The sequence below is a fragment of the Eptatretus burgeri genome, chromosome 10, assembly GCF_056783735.1.
Source record: "Eptatretus burgeri isolate ZD-2024b chromosome 10, Ebu_testis_v1, whole genome shotgun sequence".
Lineage (NCBI taxonomy): Eukaryota > Metazoa > Chordata > Myxini > Myxiniformes > Myxinidae > Eptatretus > Eptatretus burgeri.
Window position 1 is genome coordinate 18216900 of NC_140970.1, and position 22400 is coordinate 18239299.

General features: G+C 44.0%; 1 protein-coding gene across 5 annotated transcripts in view; it reads left to right on the forward strand.

Moving 5' to 3' along the window:
• The window catches only part of VEZT (vezatin, adherens junctions transmembrane protein), a 34549-nt gene that overhangs the window by 767 nt on the left and 11382 nt on the right, over positions 1 to 22400 (forward strand). Inside the window, exons 2-7 of one of the 5 annotated variants that reach the window (XM_085897232.1) lie at positions 5975 to 6106; positions 6632 to 6721; positions 7211 to 7374; positions 7533 to 7817; positions 11549 to 11691; positions 16388 to 16542. In XM_085897232.1, coding sequence (XP_085753358.1) covers positions 5975 to 6106; positions 6632 to 6721; positions 7211 to 7374; positions 7533 to 7817; positions 11549 to 11691; positions 16388 to 16542 — 969 coding nt within the window. The remainder of the gene's footprint in view (positions 1 to 5974; positions 6107 to 6631; positions 6722 to 7210; positions 7375 to 7532; positions 7818 to 11548; positions 11692 to 16387; positions 16543 to 22400) is intronic. The other 4 variants (XM_085897233.1, XM_085897234.1, XM_085897235.1 and 1 more) reach the window with 4 other exon arrangements.

The window sequence follows — 22400 nt, forward strand, 5'->3', positions numbered from 1 at the left end:
TTATTTATCTCGAGTTCATGGGATGACGTCGTTCAATGAGTGTTCAACCTGCCATGCTGCACTTCAACATTTGCCTCTTACATTGTTGGTACCATGATATAACCCCACATCTGCACTCCTCCCATTAACATTTGCCTCTTACATTGTTGGTACCATGATATAACCCCACATCTGCACTCCAACCACTAACATTTACCTCTTACATTGTTAGTACCATGATATAACCCCATATCTGCACTCCAACCACTAACATTTACCTCTTACATTGTTAATACCATGATATAACCCTACATCTGCTCTCCTCCCATTAACATTTACCTCTTACATTGTTAATACCATGATATAACCCTACATCTGCTCTCCTCCCATTAACATTTACCTCTTACATTGTTGGTACCATGATATAACCCCATATCTGCACTCCAACCACTAACATTTACCTCTTACATTGTTAATACCATGATATAACCCGACATTTGCTCTCCTTCCATTAACATTTACCTCTTCCATTGTTGGTACCATGATATAACCCCACATCTGCACTCCAACCACTAACATTTACCTCTTACATTGTTAATACCATGATATAACCCCACATCTGTACTCCAACCACGAACATTTACCTCTTACATTGTTAATACCATGTTATAACCCTATATCTGCACTCCTCCCATTAACATTTACCTCTTACATTGTTAGTACCATGATATAACCCCACATCTGTACTCCAACCACGAACATTTACCTCTTACATTGTTAGTACCATGATATAACCCTATATCTGCAATCCTGCCATTAACATTTGCCTCTTACATTGTTAGTACCATGATATAACCCCACATCTGCACTCCTCCCATTAACATTTACCTCTTACATTGTTAGTACCATGATATAACCCTATATCTGCACTCCTACCATTAACATTTGCCTCTTACATTGTTAGTACCATGATATAACCCCACATCTGCACTCCTCCCATTAACATTTACCTCTTACATTGTTAGTACCATGATATAACCCCACAACTGCACTCCTCCCATTAACATTTACCTCTTACATTGTTAGTACCATGATATAACCCCACAACTGCACTCCTCCCATTACAATTTACCTCTTACATTGTTAGTACCATGATATAACCCTATATCTGCACTCCTACCATTAACATTTACCTCTTACATTGTTCGTACCATGATATAACCCTATATCTGCACTCCTCCCATTAACATTTGCCTCTTACATTGTTAGTACCATGATATAACCCCACAACTGCACTCCTCCCATTAACATTTACCTCTTACATTGTTAGTACCATGATATAACCCTATATCTGCACTCCTACCATTAACATTTACCTCTTACATTGTTAGTACCATGATATCACCCTACATCTGCATGTTCCATTAACATTTACCTCTTACATTGTTAGTACCATGATATAACCCTACATCTGTACTCCAACCATGAACATTTTCCTCTTACATTGTTGGTACCATGATATAACCCCATATCTGCACTCCAACCACTAACATTTACCTCTTACATTGTTAATACCATGATATAACCCGACATTTGCTCTCCTTCCATTAACATTTACCTCTTCCATTGTTGGTACCATGATATAACCCCACATCTGCACTCCAACCACTAACATTTACCTCTTACATTGTTAATACCATGATATAACCCCACATCTGTACTCCAACCACGAACATTTACCTCTTACATTGTTAATACCATGTTATAACCCTATATCTGCACTCCTCCCATTAACATTTACCTCTTACATTGTTAGTACCATGATATAACCCCACATCTGTACTCCAACCACGAACATTTACCTCTTACATTGTTAGTACCATGATATAACCCTATATCTGCAATCCTGCCATTAACATTTGCCTCTTACATTGTTAGTACCATGATATAACCCCACATCTGCACTCCTCCCATTAACATTTACCTCTTACATTGTTAGTACCATGATATAACCCCACAACTGCACTCCTCCCATTAACATTTACCTCTTACATTGTTAGTACCATGATATAACCCCACAACTGCACTCCTCCCATTACAATTTACCTCTTACATTGTTAGTACCATGATATAACCCTATATCTGCACTCCTACCATTAACATTTACCTCTTACATTGTTCGTACCATGATATAACCCTATATCTGCACTCCTCCCATTAACATTTGCCTCTTACATTGTTAGTACCATGATATAACCCCACAACTGCACTCCTCCCATTAACATTTACCTCTTACATTGTTAGTACCATGATATAACCCTATATCTGCACTCCTACCATTAACATTTACCTCTTACATTGTTAGTACCATGATATCACCCTACATCTGCATGTTCCATTAACATTTACCTCTTACATTGTTAGTACCATGATATAACCCTACATCTGTACTCCAACCATGAACATTTTCCTCTTACATTGTTAGTACCATGATATAACCCCATATCTGCACTCCTACCATTAACATTTACCTCTTCCATTGTTAGTACCATGATATAACCCGACATCTGCACTCCCACCATTAACATTTACCTCTTCCATTGTTGGTACCATGATATAACCCTATATCTGCACTCCTCCCATTAACATTTACCTCTTCCATTGTTGGTACCATGATATAACCCTATATCTGCATTCCTACCATTAACATTTACCTCTTCCATTGTTAGTACCATGATATAACCCTACATCTGCACTCCTACCATTAACATTTACCTCTTCCATTGTTAGTACCATGATATAACCCTATATCTGCACTCCTCCCATTAACATTTACCTCTTCCATTGTTGGTACCATGATATAACCCCACATCTGCACTCCTCCCATTAACATTTACCTCTTACATTGTTAGTACCATGATATAACCCTATATCTGCACTCCTACCATTAACATTTACCTCTTACATTGTTAGTACCATGATATAACCCTATATCTGCACTCCTCCCATTAACATTTACCTCTTCCATTGTTGGTACCATGATATAACCCTATATCTGCACTCCTACCATTAACATTTACCTCTTCCATTGTTGGTACCATGATATAACCCTATATCTGCATTCCTTCCATTAACATTTACCTCTTACATTGTTCGTACCATGATATAACCCTACATCTGCATTCCTACCATTAACATTTACCTCTTACATTGTTAGTACCATGATATAACCCTACATCTGCACTCCTACCATTAACATTTACCTCTTACTTTGTTAGTACCATGATATAACCCTACATCTGCACTCCTACCATTTACCCCCTAATACAAACTCTCACACATTACTACGATCATTCATTCTCTTCCTTTGTAGTAGTGGAAGAAAAGAGTAGTGGAAGCTAGGTTGAGAGGACAGGTGACGATCTGTGAGCAACAATATGGGTTTATGCCAGGAAAGAGCACCAGTGATGCGATGTTTGCTTTCAGAATGTTGATGGAGAAGTATAGGGAAGGCCAGAAGGAGTTACATTGTGTGTTTGTGGATTTAGAGAAAGCTTATGATAGGGTGTCAAGAGAGGAGTTGTGGCATTGTATGAGGAAGTCGGGAGTGGTGGAGAAGTATGTGAGGATCGTGCAGGATATGTACGAGGACAGTATGACAGCGGTGAGGTGTGTGGTAGGAATGACGGACCGGTTTAAGGTAAAAGTGGGATTGCACCAAGGATCGACTCTGAGCCCTTTCCTGTTTGCAATGGTGATGGACAGGTTGACGGACGAGATCAGACAGGAGTCTCCATGGACGACGATGTTCACGGATGACATCATGATCTGTAGGGAGAGTAGGGAGCAGGCTGAATCGAGCCTCGAGAGGTGGAGGTACGCACTGGAGAGAAGGGGAATGTTAGTCAGTCGGAGTAAGACTGAGTACATGTGCGTAAACGAGAGGGAGGGTAGTGGTATGGTGCGGTTGCAAGGAGTTGAGGTGGGGAAGGTGGATGGGTTTAAATACTTGGGATCAACTGTCCAAAGTAACGGAGAGTGTGGGAGAGAAGTGATAAAGAGAGTGCAGGCAGGATGGAGTTGGGGGAGAAGAGTTGCAGGAGTGATTTGTGACAGAAGGGTAGCTGCAAGAGTGAAGGGGAAAGTATATAAGATGGTAGTGAGACCAGCTATGTTGTATGGTTTGGAGGCGGTGGCACTAACAAAAAGACAGGAAGCGGAGTTGGAGGTGGCAGAGTTAAAGATGCTGCGATTCTCGTTGGGAGTGACAAGGATGGACAGGATAAGGAATGAGTATATTAGAGGGACAGCACAGGTAGGACGGTTGGGAGACAAAGTGAGAGAGGTGAGATTGAGATGGTTTGGACATGTACACAGGAGGGAAGCGGAGTATATCGGGAGAAGGATGTTGAAGATGGAGCCGCCAGGCCGGAGGAGAAGAGGAAGGCCAAAGAAGAGGTTCATGGATACAGTGAGGGCGGACATGCGGGTGGTTGGAGTGTCAATGGAAGATGTGGAGGATAGAGCGAAATGAAGACGGTTGATCCGCTGTGGCGACCCCTAACGGGAGCGAGCCGAAAAAAGAAGAAGATTCATTCTCTTCCTTTCTTTCGTCATTCTTTCCTGAGTTTCTTACCTCCACCTATTGTCCCAAATGCCTGTACATTGCCTTTCTTCCCTCCGTCACGTTACCTCCCTGCTCTTCCATGAACATGGATTTTGTTAACAAAAAAGCATATCCCTTACTACCACCAGTGTGTGTGTGTGTGTGTGTGTGTGTGTGTGTGTGTGTGTGTGTGTGTGTGTGTGTGTGTGTGTGTGTGTGTGTGTGTGTGTGTGTGTGTGTGTGTGTGTGTGTGTGTGTGTGTGTGTGTGTGTGTGTGTGTGTGTGTGTGTGTGTGTGTGTTGTTGGTTGTTGTCTCCACATGCAGGTTTTATAAAGTGTAACAGAGCCCTTCCAGGTCTCAAAGTATTCATCCACGTGTGTGTGTGTGTGTGTGTGTGTGTGTGTGTGTGTGTGTGTGTGTGTGTGTGTGTGTGTGTGTGTGTGTGTGTGTGTGTGTGTGTGTGTGTGTGTGTGTGTGTGTGTGTGTGTGTGTGTGTGTGTGTGTGTGTTAGTTATGTATTGTTGGTTGCTTTCTCCACAGGCAGGTTTTATAAGGTGTAACAGAGCCCTTCCAGGCAGTGCCGGATTAAGCCTCTGCTAGCCCGAAGACACATTTTGAAATTTTAGAGAATGGCCTGAAAATTTTAAATTAGATCTCGGGCTCATGGAAATGGACCCAGACAAAAGATGAACTGATTCAAGAACAAAATATTTAATAAAAAGACAAATATTTAATGTGAAAATAATTTTTGGCCCAAATTTTTGGCTGGCCTGAAGGCACATGCCTTGTTTGCCTAATGGTTAATCCAGCACTGCTTCCAGGTCTCAGTGTGTGTGTGTGTGTGTGTGTGTGTGTGTGTGTGTGTGTGTGTGTGTGTGTGTGTGTGTGTGTGTGTGTGTGTGTGTGTGTGTGTGTGTGTATGTGTGTGTATGTGTGTGTATGTGTGTGTGTGTTGTTGGTTGTTGTCTCCACATGCAGGTTTTATAAAGTGTAACAGAGCCCTTCCAGGTCTCAAAGTATCCATCCACGTGTGCGTGTGTGTGTGTGTGTGTGTGTGTGTGTGTGTGTGTGTGTGTGTGTGTGTGTGTGTGTGTGTGTGTGTGTGTGTGTGTGTGTGTGTGTGTGTGTGTGTGTGTGTGTGTGTGTGTGTGTGTGTGCGCGCGCATTTGTGCGTGCGCATGCACGCGCTTCTTAACTAATGTTATTCCGTCCTTTTAACACGAATCTAATGCCACTCCGCCTTCTAAAGCTTGTGCTCTTGTTCGTCCCCCAACTCATGTGTGAAAAAAATTGTGTGTGTGTGTGTGTGTGTGTGTGTGTGTGTGTGTGTGTGTGTGTGTGTGTGTGTGTGTGTGTGTATGTGTGCATGCGCGTGCGAAATCTGCCAGAACTCTCCACTATATCAGTATCTTCAAGATGTTGGAGTCACTGATTTTGAGCTTGCTGATCCCGTCTCGGTCAAAGAGCGGTTGGAAAGCGACGGTGGTGGAAAGGCATCGCTCCCTTATGGGCCTTCATGGGTCTGTATTGTTCACCATTGATTGAAGCATGGTTGATTATGACACGTGTTAACCACTTTTTCCACCTTAATACTCGATGATTGACAGTCCGTGTGACCGTTCATTATTGCGGTTGATGACCGTAACAATACAAGCAGCAAATAAAGGGAAAACTAGAGAGTTCATAGAACACCTTCCCCCACGCAGTCTTGGGAAACAAGGACGTGGGCGGGGTCTGCGAGCGGCAAATTTGATTGGGCGTGGTGATGTAAAATCCCGTTATATTTTGTCCAAGTACTGCTAAACTACAGGTTTGTTTTCCGATTCATGTACCGATTTGTATTCTAAATAGAACATTCAATTAAAGTTAAACTGACGTTTGTAGACAGACAGAAGCTTAATCCCCGCTTTTCGCTTTGCGTGTGTGGCGTATTGAAATGTTTTCATTTTGGATACTTTCAAAAAGCTTACAGTGCTCTAAAATAGAAACTTTACTGAGGAGCTATATCTTTTCCCTTCCAATGTGTGATGTTTGCTTGCGTGCAGCCCTCATTGCTCGAGAGAATACGATTAAAATTCTCTGAAGCAGCATCCTGCCTGTGGAAATGGTGGCCACTCCTGGTGAGAGAAGAAGTGGTAGGATTGCTTTATTTTATTCACCTATACTCAAATGGCTGATCTGTGGATCTATCTGTGGGAAAGAAAGAGGAATGAGGCTATCAGGAGGCGGGCAGGAGTAAGGGACGTTTGTGGAAAGACATTAGAAGCACGTCCACGTTAGTTGCGGCGCGTGCTCAGGATGGGCACTTGGTTGGGCAGGTCTTTGATATGAATGCAGTTGGCAGGTGGAAGTCAGGCAGACAAAAGTTGAGGTGGAAGGAAGTGTTGGAGAGGGACGTGAAAGATGTAGGGCATAGATATGCCGGAGAGGAAAACTCATGCGTCTGACCTAACAAGGAGGTGGAATTTATTGGTAGCATGAAAGTCGTAGTAGTAGTAGTGGTAGTAGTACATCTGAAAAGTGTCCCATTGTAATGGGCAACATTTATTTTGATCTCTGCACTTTGGTCTGAAATCTTTCACTTCAAAAGCATTGTTGAGTGCGTTTTTGTTATGCATTTGCAGGATGACAATTGCAGGAGACAGGTAGTTAGTTGCATCTTGAGCAGCTCTGCTCTACTCCACGATGACCTGGAACTCATAGATCTTTTTGCTCCTGGAGCAAGAACAGAATCTGGTGGCGAACCACATACTTGCATAAGTGTTGAAGAAACTCATGGCGTGACTTGGTAAGGCTGTTTCATCCTGCTAGATGGGGAGAAGGGGTGGGGGGCACTCAAAGAGACACCAAAACTGTCATTGTCTCACAAACGACTTCAAATCTGCGTAATCTCTTCCCCTAATGAAGGTGAACTCACTTATGATGGTGAAACGTGTCTTTGTTTAGGTTTTCTGCTGCTTGCTTGGCAGTTCTGGCTGTTACAATCACCATCTTTTCGGTTCGCAAAACTTATTTAACCACTTGGCTGCTTCTGACTCTTTTGCTGCTCCTCGTGATCACCTGCATAGCTCTCACGCAGTTGTTGAAAAAGTGGTTAAAGAGGAAGAAACTGTTGATGAGCCAGGAGCAGCTGCAACAGTTGGTGTATGGAATTGAGGAGTTTGGATCCTTGGCAGGTAGAGCAATTCGCTTGGTCCAGGAGAGTGAAGTGATCGCCCGAGGTTTTACCCTGTGAGTAACCACTTATGTTTCCCCACTCAATCTCCATCACTTTTCCATGCAACATAATGCTTGGGATCTTACAGTGAAAGACCTTTTTTTTTCTCAACGCACTCATCTCATCCTCCTTGAGGAATTCCAAAACAGCGTTGTTTGCTTTTAAAGTAACCACATTCAGTGGTTGCTGATTCCACACACAAGTTTGCTGATATAGTGTATTCTTTCTCTATTTGCAGAGTAATAGTCTATTTTTGGTGTATTTGTTTGTTTTTTAACGAGCAACTTATCTGATGCTCTGCATCAGTTATACATTGGGTAATTATTTGGTGAATATACCAGTTTCATATTTTACAATATCAGAATTCTTGTTTGGGACTCGCAGGATAACCGGTTTGAGGTGGTGTACTTGCCACTGACCTGTCTCTTCTGGGTTGTGTTGCCGGCTTGACGATAAGCCATCATTTAGTGCTTTACATGCATGGGGTTGCGACAGTGACTATACCATCCTGCGGGGGGTTGTAAGGTCAGTTGGCACACCAGAAAGCTTTGACTAATGGACATTAAGAACTCTGACATTACCTTTCGAAAAAGTAGGCCATTGTGTGTTGGTACCATGGCCAAATTCCAATTTTTTTCCCCTGACTTATACTCAAATGAATGAACACTTCAAGTTTGATTGACTTTCGTGTCGAAACAAACATTGACAAGACAGCCAACAATGAATGAAATCAACAAGATGTTGATTGAGATACACTAACCACCGGATGGGAAGCAAGGAGAAGCTGTCACGTCGGGCGTTAACCCATCTTTTGCTCTGAGGCAGGGTTAACGCCTGAAATGTCAGCTTCTCCTTGCTTCCCATTGGTGGTTAGTATATCTCAATCAATGCCCTGTTAATATCATCTATTTGGCTACTTGTCCGTCGACGCTGGTGGACACAAACCTTCACCAGTAAGACCAGTTATTCATCCTACAAGACAGCCAACAGTTTGGTTACCTTCTTCAAGCAAAATTTGGCAGAAGTAATGGCATTGCACTGCTCAGAGTATTTGTCAGTGGTTCACTTGTCCCTTAGTTCTTGCGTTGGTAGAAATAGGCAGAAGGTCTCTTTGCCTCGAGATCTGAGTTGAATTGTCGGCTGAATTGGAAGCAACAAAACTGCCTAATCCGGTAACCGCTGAGAGGGATGAGTAAGCAAGCTTTCCCATCTGCGATCATGTGTACGTAACACATTGCATGGTATTTTGTTATAGGAGGCTGCTTCAAGGTTAACCAGCAATTTTTATTCCAGTTAAACGTAAAAAAAACAATGACAGACTGCAGAAAATAGCAACATTTAGGAATTCCCTTGTGGTGATATATGTGCAAATGTATTCTGGGTATTTTCAATATGGCATGAAAGGGTGTGTCGTTTGCTGGGAACAGCATTATGTAATGAAGTTTCAGCTGTCAAACCAGCTGACGCTAGCAGGAGATTAACTCCATGGGCATGTGGTTCGGTGATACAAGTCTGTCTGAGTGTTGCATAATATTTAAAGTGGTTGTGAATTTGTGCTGGTTAACGTTGAAACTTAAACTGCAGGTCAACTTTCAACAGTTTACCAACTATAATGCACAGGTAGTTGACCAAAAATGGAAACAGCAATCTAAAGACACTTAATCAGGCATTGGGCCACCACGTGTGGCCAGTACGGCCTGTACGTGCCATGGCATAGAGTCCACCAACATCTGGAATTCTGCAGAAGGGATGTAACATCATTCTTCCACGAGAAAGTCAATCAACTCACACCTGTTTGATGGAAGTAGAAAACGCTGTCTCAGGCATCATTCCAGTTTATTCCATACATGCTTGATTGGGTTCAGATCTGGTGACTGAGAAGGCCATGACTAATAGATAACATCAGTGTCATGCTCATCAAATCATTGGGTGACCACGCATGCTCTGTGGATGGGTGGCATTGTCATTCTGGAAGACTCCCTTCCTGGCAGGAAAGAAATGCTGTACCATGGGGTGAAGATGATCACTCGGTACCATTAAGTAACGATTGGCATTGAACTTGCTTTATAAGGGAATGACTGCACCCAAACCATGACAGGAAAATGCACATCACATTACAGAACCATCAGAACCCTTCATTGTTGGAACCAATCACTCAGGGTTTTTGAGTTCTTTAGGTTGGTGCCACACGTGTACTTGTCTGTTTGTCAAGAACATGGTGAAAGATGATTCATTTGACCATATCACATTTCTCCACTGCTCGGTCATCCATTGCTTGTGCTCATGCTTTGCCTTGTACTTCAAATGATTGCACGGATATCACGATCCTGGAGTATGTGCTTCCGCCCACTGTTGCCCTTTGCTGACGATGGCTTTCCCTCGGAATTCCATGCCGACATCACCTTAGACACCATTGCTTGTGAAGCATCAGCAAGTTGAGCTATTTTTTGTTACTGAAGGTCCTGCCAAACTTGCTCCAACAATCACCCCTCTTTCAAAGTCACTGAGGTCTCCTCTTGCAGTCATGCCAGCCATACGGCAACCAGGCCTGTGCAGCATTTCTATACATGACCCTAAGAATGCTGGGATGTTATTTGCTTATTTAACACATGGGCCACACCTGTGTGGAAGCCGTTGCTTTCAAGATGCTTGTTGTTACTCATTTACCCAGATGTGTCCATTTATTTTGTCCACTACCTGTATGTCTGATTTGATGCGTCCTGTGATCAACGAAACTCGGTGGTGTAATAGAGATCGTCGGCTCCAGGTCTTGGAGGTTGGCAGGTCGAATCCCATCCGAGTCATACCAACGATTTCATGGCACGTACTGCTTCCTTGCTTGATACTCTTTATTTGAGAAGGATAGAGCACAAGATGAGCCATAGGTTGTCAACCATTGTGCTGCCTGTGATGGGCCTAATTGCCTCCTGTTCTTCATAAGGGAACTTTTTCATAAGGGAACTCATATTAGTATTATTATTGTCAGGGCACCACGTTGACATTTCTATGGCCAAATGGAATCGGCGGTGCCCATCTTCTCTCCGGGCCAAGTCTTGTTGAGGCAGGTATTTGGAATTTTGGCCACGTTGCTGGTGATATGATAACCTGTCAAAAGAAACTGGGACATTTAACGTCCACCAACTCGTGCTATCAGTAGAGATAACCAAACTATCATCCATCTGAGTGATGGTGCACTTTGTGATGCCTGCAAAACAGCAATCTGGCAGTTTATAGTCAGGTCAGAAATCAAACCCAGACGAGACAGCATCAAAGTACGTCCGCTACCTTTGCACGATCCTGTAGACTTATACACAATGTGTATTGTATGCATTTGTATAAATGATAATGTCACAAAAAGTGCAGAATAACTTTGAGCCACCCTCACAAGAGTGGCTCCTTTGTACATAAATAATGAATTAAAATAAAATACTTTGGATAAAACAACGGCCAAATAGCATCTTCATGTGTTTACATGTTATTTATTCAATACAAGGCCCGCACCAAGCAAGGCGACAATAGCGTGTCTATTTGGGAAACCAAATGAACATTTAATTTAACATTGCTGGAGTTTGTTGCATGCATGAGTGAGGGAGATGTGTATGCAATGCCAGTAGTGTAAATGCAAACCCGAATCAAACAATATGGTTGTTGTGATAGCATAACCAGAAAGGTTACATATTTCACATTGCTCTTTGTTTATTCAATTATCGCCCCAAAAATGATCATTGTGCCATTTCCTGAACAGGTCAACGGCAGCTCTGCCCACAAGAGTGCTGGACTCCGTGGTTGGAGCTAAACTCCAACATAAAGAGCTCCGCCAATCGCTCTACCAGGCAGTGCGTCTGGCCTTGCTCGCTCTCCGCCAAGCCACGGCTGACATGCTAAAGTCATATCCTTGTCGGGGTGTGTTCCACACACGATGGCGCAGCTGTAGGGTGTGGAATGTTACCGGGAAACCTTGCAAGTAGCAAAGTCGGCATTTGACACCTTTTAAGCAATGCTTCAACGAATGTAGCAGAAACTGTCTGGGAATGTTCTCTTGTGCCTGTTGTCATAAAGATTTATTTTGGTGATTTTGATGACTTTCCCATGTTGCTACCTTTGCTATTTCTCATGGGTGGTCCATAAAGCCAGTGGTGTATGAAGCAAAATTTATTTTCAGTGTTGGAAATAGCTAAGCAATACGGCATGTAAGATATTTATTCCGGCCTGCAATGAATATGGGTTTCAAATCAGTTGTGTCGGATGTGGGTTGCTCAACTCGCAAAGGTTCGCTGCAGAAATAATGTCGTAATTATTTGATACACAGTATATGGAACTGGCTGTTGGGAAAACACCTGCCCAGTAAACATGTCAGAGACTTTTCGAGACACAAAGGAAGATCACAATATGTATCGGGTATGTACAATGAACAATGTTTACGGGAAGTTTGCGGTGTTGAAATATTCCATGCTGTCCAACAGGATGATGCATAGACACGTACCTTTGAGCTGTCTTAATATGGGTTTTGATTTCCGACCCAACTATTAATTGTGCATTTTGCACTTCGCAGGCAAAATTGCTTTTCAGAGTGTGCATTTGCTTCACAAAGCTTCAAGTCAAAGCTTTGTGTACGCCGATATATGGCACTATGTTTCAAAAAGTCGTGGACGGATTATGACAAAACTGGGTGGATGAGTTGGGTTGGTGACAAGAACAAGCCGATTCGATTTTGGTTATGGGATCCAGCCTATCAGTGGAATACAAAACGCTACCTGTTGAGCCTGGCGGAGGTATGCACTCCACTGAGTGCCTCTCCAGTTGCCCTCGCCAGAGGAGAGGGTATTGCATTTGGGTCCGTTTGTTTGTTTGTTCGCACAGAAATTTCGTGTTTTCCTCCGCAACCGTTTGTCAGATTGAGACGAAATTTTCACCATAGGAGTGATTACTCATGTAGAATGGTTTAAAGATAATTATGATGTCATAAGTCATGTGGTATGGCAGCCATGAAGGAAAAACAGAAAAACTTTAGACCTCTGAATCTCTGAAACCGCTCCAAGGAAGAAATTGAAACTTGGCACACGGCAAGTACTCTTCATGGGGAATGAGTGTGATTTTTTTTTTTTTTAATGACATCATAGGTGCCTTCGTTATGACATCATAATTGCATCTGAAGAACGTACATTCAATCCGTATGAAATTTTTTGAGGGTCATCTTGGGATAAATTGGTCCACAGAAAATAATTTGATGGCGTCATCGGTCACATGATTCGGCAGCCATATTGTTTTTGTTTTAAAAACCTTCAAAAATCTTCTTCCTTGAAATGGCTGAACAGATCGAGGCAAAACTTTACACGTATGACCGCCTATCGACGAGGAACAAAACATTAACACATATGATGTCCATAGGTCACATCATTTAGCAGCCAAATTGGATTTACCATAAAACCTCTAAAAAATCTTCTTCTCGAGAACGGCTGACCTATTAAGTGGACACTTCGCTCAAGTGTTCCCAAAGCCTTGGGGATACCCGGGTATTCATGAATAATTGTTGCCGCATGGTCTGGCAGACATATTGGATTGAGCAAAAATCATTAAAAAAGAAATTCTCTTCATCCGCTTCATCAATTGACATGAAACCTCACAATTATGATCAAGTAGTGATGGGGAATATATAACACATATGATGTCCATAGGTCACATCATTTAGCAGCCAAATTGGATTTACCATAAAACCTCTAAAAAATCTTCTTCTCGAGAACGGCTGAACCTATTGAGTGGACACTTCGCTCAAGTGTTCCCAAAGCCTGGGGGATACCCGGGTATTCATGAATAATTGATGCCGCATGGTCTGGCAGACATTGGATTGAGCAAAAATCATTAAAAAAGAAAATCTCTTCATCCGCTTCATCAATTGACATGAAACCTCACAATTATGATCAAGTAGTGATGGGATGGGGAATGTTTTAAATTTCGACCTGATCAGACGCATGGTGTGGCAGGCAGAATTATTTGATTTTTAAAATCTGGGTTCTTTTTTATTTTTTTTTTGTTAACCTCCGCCATCGAAGATTGGAGGTTACTGTTTTCACCCCTTTGTGTTTGTTTGTTTGTTTGTGAACAGTATTGCGGAAAAACTCCTTGACGGATTTCGACGAAACTTGGTGGGGGGATTAGGTATGGTCCAAGGACCAGGCCATTAGATTTTGGACTCGGTCCAAAATCCAATATGGCCGCTATGGTGGCCATTTTGAAAAAAATATTTGAATTTTTTTTTTGCATTTCTACATGTTTAAAGTGATTTCCAACCCCCCCCCCCCAAAAAAAAAAATGTTGGAGAAAAGAACTATAACTCTGTCAGCACTGTTGACGTCATATTTAATGAATAAGATATAAGGTTCACTTGAGTGACCCAGCAGTATTGGCGGCGGAGGTTTTGCACTCTACCGAGTGCTCCCCCTCTAGTTTTTGTGTTTTTTTTTGACTAAGGCTCACTTGTCTGCGCCTGGATGGGTTTGAGGGTCGAGGAGAAGCAGCTGAAACCAAAATCCTATGCAGGTTCCTCCTGATGACTCCATCTTTACTTTGTGCTTGTTAACCTCTGCCATCGAAAATCGGAGGTTACTGTTTTCACCCCTTTCTGTTTGTTTGTTTGTTTGTTTGTTACTTACGAAATCTAAAGATTTCGTAAGTATATTGATGCCTTCCATTTCTGTTTGTTTGTTTGTAGGCACGATAACTCGAGAACGGAAGAAGCTATCAATGTCAAATTACACCACGTGATTCAGGAGGGTGATGGCTAGTGTTGATTAGATTTCGGTCAAAATCGGTCAAAGGTCAAGGTCACGGTGAGGTCAAATATTCGATTTTTGATGGTTTGGTACAGATAACTCGAGAACGGAAGAAGCTATCAATGTCAAATTACACCACGTGATTCAGGAGGCTGATGGCTAGTGCTGATTAGATTTTGGTCAAAATCGGTCAAAGGTCAAGGTCACAGTGAGGTCAAACATCCAAAACATTCGATTTTTTTGATGGTTTGGTACAGAATCATCTTAGAAACTTCTGGTTTGCGTCGCAACGTTCTCTCGAGACAGCTTTTATTAGACAAGGTCAGAGGTCAAGTTGATGATTTCGTAAGTACCAGTCTTTGACTGTTGGAGAAAATTGTTGGAGAAAAAAAATATTTTTGCAACTTTTTTTCCAACAAAATTTCGATTTATTTATTTATTTATTTATTTATTTTGCATTTCTACATGTTATAAGTGATTTCCAACAAAAAATATGCCAAAATTATAATTGCGGCTGATTTTGGAACTTCAGGTGGATATACCCACGTAAAATCAATTTCTGTCTCAAGGAATCTAGTTATGACGAATGAATTGAGTATATAAAAGGGAAAGTTGCAAACTATAACTCTATGAGCACTTTTGAGGTCAAATTGAATGAATGGGATATCAGGTTCACTTGAGTGACCTTGCAGTATTGGCGGCGGAGGTTTTACACTCTACCGAGTGCTCCCCCTCTAGTTAATTATGTAACACACCCGTACACAAACATCACACAAAATACACTGCACAAAACGACACAAACACCACACAAAATAAGTCCTGGCAAGAGTCTGCAATCTCTGATTGCTCTTTTTCTTGTTATGGATTGTATTGTTAGATGTTCCCTCAGAGATTGGGCAACGGCTAAAGTGTAAGGCATGAATTCCTTTGCCTTGCAGTTGGGCCACAGTGTTACATTTCCGATGACCGGTTTGTAATTACAAGATGTTGTTTTAAGCAATGCTATATAGTTGCCACAAACAAAAACGTAGGGGAAAGTGGAAACGATTCTCCTCCTGCTGGGAATCCAGCTGGATTATCTGGCCTGGCAGATGGATCTTATGATGGACCTGGTGCATGCTTGACGGCTCAAATGAAAGCAGCTGTAAAAACACTTGCACAAGTTGCAGCTGCCACACTCCGCCTTTGTTGGAAAACCTTGATGAAAAATCACAAGGTCACACTGAAGATGAATGTCGTTTTATATTTGAATCTCGAATGGGAGACTTCTGTGTGATGTTCTTGTTTAGCTGGCATTGTCTGCTGGAATGTTAAGATGGCAGGTAAACTGTTCAGAAGCTGCTTGTATCCGTCTAGCTTGCTCATTCAGCCGTCCTGCCGAAAAACAAAAGCAAAGCTTCGTTGGTTTCTTTTTGGAACAAGTTTCGTAGTTTCCTGAGCACAGTGCCCAGGAATGCACGACTCGTTGCATTGCCGCTGAAAGCACATCCAGGATTATGTGATGTAGATTCATCATATTTGCCCGATTATACAAAGTTTGACCACAGTAGGATAGTGAAGATGGTGGGTTTGTAATAACAAGGTGTTGTGTTAACCATTGTTACAAAAAGCTCCATATCGGTGCAAGTCAGTTTGCCTGAGAGTGCTTGTATTACAAAGTCTGAACAGATAACAGGCAAACCCAGCAATAAAAAAACAAAAGTCTTCATTGTATGAAGGCATGGTGGTGCATGCTGTGATGGCGATTTGGATATTTAAAGTACATGGACGTGTTTGCAAGCTTTAAACGTTGTGAAACCATGACCACATTGTCACATATCCCATTGATGCCGAGGCGGATAATTTGGTGAACTTCCTTTTGAACGTGCCTCTTCGTGACCTGGGGTTGGGTCTGGCCCATCGCGAAGAGAATTTGACAGAGGAGCTTGTGCTGGAAGAAACCGAAGGTTACAGCTTGCAGGCACTTAAGGTAAAACACATTCTTTCGTGGTTCTGATGTTGAGATCGTACGCATTAGACAAAAGGAGCCACATACTAAATGAGGAGATGAAGATATTTTTTCATGTTTAACAAAATAAATAAAGAAATAAAGAAAAGATTGTGAAGAAGACATGAATTGTCCTGTTTAGCATTCATCTGAAAGGTTGACTCATTCTGCAGAGAACCTGAGTCCAAATCCCATACACCATATGTGTGTTGTCCATCGTCTACCAATGTGCATGTTATTCTTGTTGAAGTACAGCAATATCAACGAATGTCTTTGTCCTTCATATGATTTCCATACAAGTTCCACAATGAGCACTGGATCGATATATTGTTGCTGTTCTGCAAAACCACATTCCATCTAAGGCAATGGCACCCAACATACAGTGATCCCCAAGTTATTTTGTTCGTCTTCATGCAGTCAGACCTTCCCCTCATGTCGAGTGGGTTAACGGGACGAAGTGCATTGCGTGGGTGTAATAGCTAGGTCTATTAACTACATCTCTGTCTTCTATTCCAACCCTTTCCTTTTAGCCATGGTACAAATCAAGCAAGCAAGCAAACACACCACGATATGAATAGCAAACACACCACGCAGCCTCCAGTGGGAGAATCAACATAAGAACAAACACACTATATGGCACGTGCATGGCGCACCATTTCATTCAAATCTGTGCACCAGTTTCCAATGGCATCTCACCTTGCTCACCCCTCGCTCACCAAAAACCCACCACTTTGACCGCCGACACCTCCCGCACACAGGAAAAAATGTTCCCGCACCTCGTACCTCTGTATTGATACAATTCGCCGCTAAACAGAGGCTTGCTGCTCGGACCGCGTGATGCGGGGATGAGCAATGGATGTTAATGGCACCGGCCGCATCTTGCCAGGAATGATCCAGGTGAGCATGCGGGATTGATGCAGCCCTCGTCCAGTCGCCAGGGCGTGGCAGGATGGACGGTGAGGAGGGGTCCTGGGAAGAGCAATCCAGGAGTTTGGTATGGAGCTCTGGGCCGTGTCACGCCAAATATGTGAATGAGACCACTTCCGACCCCAGGAGCCTGGAAGGGCGTGGCTAGGGCCGCTGTGGCCCAATAGAGAAGCAGGATTTGGGTCACAGCACGTTGCTTTGGGTCGTCACGGCACCCTTCGCCCGGGATTTATAAAAAGCGCATCGCGGAGCCACTCGCCCTCTTCTTCACCTCTCTGCTTTGCCCTCTTCTTCAATGCTCCTCGTTGCCTCTGCCCATCGCTGGCTCTTCATTGCCTCTGCCCATCACTGGCTCTTCACTCGTTGGTGTGCGACTGAGATGTGCTTATTCCAGAGGACAAGTGCGGAGCGCATGTTGCCACGAGCCCCAGCAAAGTGACTAAGCCGGAGATAACACACCAACTCTTGTGGTGGGAATGCTCAAGTGGAGCGTCCCACGGAGGTACACGCTTAATGAGCAGACCTGTGCACGACTAGGTTAGGGATCTTTTGCCTCATGCATCTTCTCTCCTCTGTCTCACTTTCCACCCCTCTATATCGTCCCCTTTGGATGCACAAAAGAGCATCCATTAGTGACTCACAATCACAGTTTCCTCTGGCATGACACCGCACCCCTCCCCCCCCCATGTTTCCCTACACCACACCTCCCACTCCCACACCTTAGACACCAGTATTTCTCCCTCCTACTTCCCCCAAAGCCTACTGGGTTGCATTGGTCGGCTGACCGCGCCAGGTATTGCGAGGCCGTTAGTCCTCATCTGCTCTCTTTCTTTCTGGCTATCTAATCTTCCTCGGGTTTGTGTATGTGTATGTGATGACGCCTGTCGTACCATAAATTAAGATTGTAGAAGTTCAAAGAGGATAAGTCTGCTCTGTGTCTGCTTTTGTAAATTGCTTGCCTTTTGCCGCACCCCACAAATTCCTTGCTATCCCTGCTGTAAATACCAATAAACCCAATTAACTGGGCCATGTACTTTTCATTGCTTGATTGTAAATGAATGCTTGCACAGAAATGTTCCCAGCTTGTTTTCATGTTTTCCTTCATTGGTCCAGCATGGTCCGTATCCTAGCCAAGCCAGTACATTATTCCCCAACGATCTGTTTTTCTAGTTGGTACGTCCTTGGGTAGTTACGCTCGGCTGCATCTGATCCGCTAAGGTGATCCGGTTTGAACAAGGCGTACTGAGGACGTGTCTCCCAGTAATTAGATAACGTGGCCATGAGGTAAATGCTATTTATTAGATGGAGGAGCCTAAGTCGCATGGTTGAGTTATTGGCGTTCACGGTCAATTAGCGACCCGTGCGTCACGAAGTTATTCGTGTGCGATGGCCTGCGATTCCGGAGAGGATGGTGGGAACCTGAGGTAGCTTCCCCGCCCCCCTCCCCCCCCCCCCTCGTGGTCTTCTCACCCCGACCCTGGGTCCGCAACAATATATACTGTATATGTGTATATATATATATATATATGTATATATATATATTGTTGCAGGTCTGACGGTTCAGGTTAACCCCCCCCCCCCAACCAAATTTCAGCGGTAAACACAGTCAGCCCGGATAGCCAAGCGGTTTTCCTTAGGAGGTAGATACGTTGATCCTTGGAGATTATAAGACGCATGGGATGGGTGGGGCGCGCGGAACTGATGGAGCGATGGAGGCACAAATGAATGCACAGCGCAGGCAGTTTATACTCGAACCCCATGACAAATACATGGACATCTCAACTTAAAATATACGCGGGAATTTATTGACAATATAAATATTTACAAGGGAATAATGCAGTGTAATAATACGTGAGGTAAACGAAAGTCTAAATCGAGGCGCCTTTAAACCCACACTTAAATACAGATAAGGGGAAATGAAATAAAAGGAAATCCTTCCTTTATTCTGGCACTTAGCTTGGTCCAGATATGGTCGTTGTGGAACTTGAAATTGAGGTGCTTCATCCTGCATGTGTAGACGCACCCAAAATATGGTGCCGAGCCGCTCTCTCGCAGCGGGAACGTTTGTCAGGCAACTCGTGAGTGGTAATCAACACCAAGGCTAACCGACGGTCGTGCAGCTTCTTCGTCCATCGTGCTTGCCGATACACAGCACTCTGCAGAATGGTGGGGTCCTCTTTGGTGACATACACGGAGCTTCGAGGTCCGTCTCCCATGACCCAACCAAGAACCAATGGCCAGCATCTTGCTTCACCACGCGAGTCAATTAGCCTCAACACAAATACGAGAATTGTGTTGTCTTCTTCATGCGTCCAAGGAAAGCCAGCCATAATGCCCTGTCCTTCGAGGCCATCTCCTACATACGTTCTCTCTCGACTCCGTGCGTCCCTTACACCGAACTCGTCCAACTAAGCCACCAACCTCTTCGCTTCTCTCCTTGACGTCACGCTGAACAACCGTTCCACCTCTGGGGAATGGCTTGCTCGCATGAAAACCCGGGAAGGCGGGGCCTCTGCCTGCTTGGCACGCCTTGCTCGCTTGTTATCGTTGTGGTCATTGTAAAAATGCACTTCCTTCATGGTTGGCTTGGAAATGCAAAAACGTAGGAATAGGTCACAGTTGGCAATCACATACTAGGGGAACTTATCCTTCATCACTATCTAATTAATACCGCACCACCCCACCCCCCACCCCCGTGTGGTGAGACATAACACTTAAGCTCACAGTTTCCATACTTAATTACATTGAGACGTCTCCCACATGTCCACGTACCAAACAACTCTATACGAATTTTTCTTTACTATTAAATTCCTCGATCTATCCCCACAACCCAAACTATATATATATATATATATATATATCTATATATATATATATATCTATATATATCTATATATATATATATATATCTATATATATATATATATATACATATATATATATATATATATACATATATATATATATATATATATATATATATATATATATATATATTGTTGCGAATTCGCGTGCGAGCGGGGCCACGTAACTCGAATCGCGGCACGTCGCCCATCGGACGGACAATTCCGTCATGACCCTCTCGGACTAACGCCGGGAACTAGTCACGGGTGGGCCTTTCGGCCTCACCACGATCGTGCCAATCGCCCCCCCCCCCCCGCGTGGGATAGGGTTGTTCGCCAAATTCGACCTACCTAAGTACCCACACGGAGGGTAGACCGGGCGATCGCACCTCGCCGCAGGTCGACTTCGGACACGGGCCACTTTAAGCGACCCGTTCCGTACTATCGGGATAACCGAGCGGTGTTATCATCAACCTCGACGGTTCCGATTAATTGTCGGGCGTATTTTGCCCACTACCAACCCTTTACGTGAAGTAAGATGGAGATTCAATTAAAGAAAAGACGAAGCGAAACGGGAAAAACAGTTCAACATAAGGCACATTTATTCCGCGGCAAACGGAAAGCACACATATACAATTACAACAATTATGCACCAAAAGCAAATGTAAAAGAAACACAACAATTATGCACCAAAAGCAAATGTAAAAGAAACACAACAATTATGCACCAAAAGCAATTGCAACAAAAGAAACACAATGCAGATCTACTACCGACTACGGGAGCACACGGCAACACTTACACAGTTTTACTTTACAGACGGCGCCGACAACACATATACTCAAAAGCAAAAGAAAAAGGGGCCACCCTCTATTACAAGGGGGCAGACGTGATCTGTGGGCGCGAGACCGGGCAGAGCCAACCCGTCTTGTGATGAGCCGCAAAATGGCGGCGGCGCCCCGACTCCGCGCTCCTCCGCGGGCCTCGCTGGCACTGCCTGGAATGGGGTAGGAACGGGGCCCCCTTTTCGCACTATCTCAGCGCGGGGGGGGGGAAACGGGGGGGGGTTGTTGATGCTCTGGGGAAAGAGGATAGCTGGCTTGCTTGGGTCCCGCGACGAGCGACTCCACTGCGCCTCGACCGCGTTCCCGGCTTCTCCTCTCTGCAGCTCCCCGACAGACTCCGAACCCCGACAGACCGACTCTCCTCCAGACCCGTCTCGACTGCTGCTGCCACACTTCGCCGCCGCCACAACTCGCCCGAGCCCGAAACAGAAACTCCCTACTGACTCAATTCGCCCTGCGCTCGGCGCTTTATAGTGCGACAGGAGAACCCACATGCAGATTTTTGGATCAGGATGGGCTCGGGGGCGAAGCCACGCTCGCCCATTGGACGGAGGAAAAGTGGGCGTGAATCATTCCTGATCCGCGAACTTGCAGATATCGATTCTACTCCGACGCACCTGGAGGCGGGGCCAAATCGCTCCGCGCTTAATGATTGGAGGGATCGGAAGTGGGCGTGAATCATTCCTGATCCGACTTCCCCTTGGAAAGGCCGCTTTTTGCACCCGCTGCTCGGCGCGCGCCCCGCACGAGGCCAGGACAGCCTGACGCTCGGCGTTCACAAGCGGCGCGGGAATGGCGGCAGGAGGAGGAGAGGTGAAGGTGGTGGAGGGTTTATTGTGGCGATGATGGCCATGGCGACGCTTGGAATGGCGGTGATGCGATGGTTGCGAGAGCGAGTTGTGAAGGTAAAGGCCATGGCTGTTGGCGTTGTTGTTGTTGTAAAGCGGCGTTGCGCTCGGTGGTTGTGTGATGGAGGTTGAGACGTGGTTGGTTCAAAATAAAGATAGAACAGAAAAACGGCTATCTTAAAGGGTCGCAGCCCGAATGAATGACATTTATTCCCTCTAAACAACGGGTTTGGGGCTAACTACACATGTACTTACAGAGATATCTCACCTCCGGGACCTGAATGGTGGTTTGCGAATTTCCTCAACCACAACAATATATATATATATATATATATATATATATATATATATATATATATATATATATATATATATATATA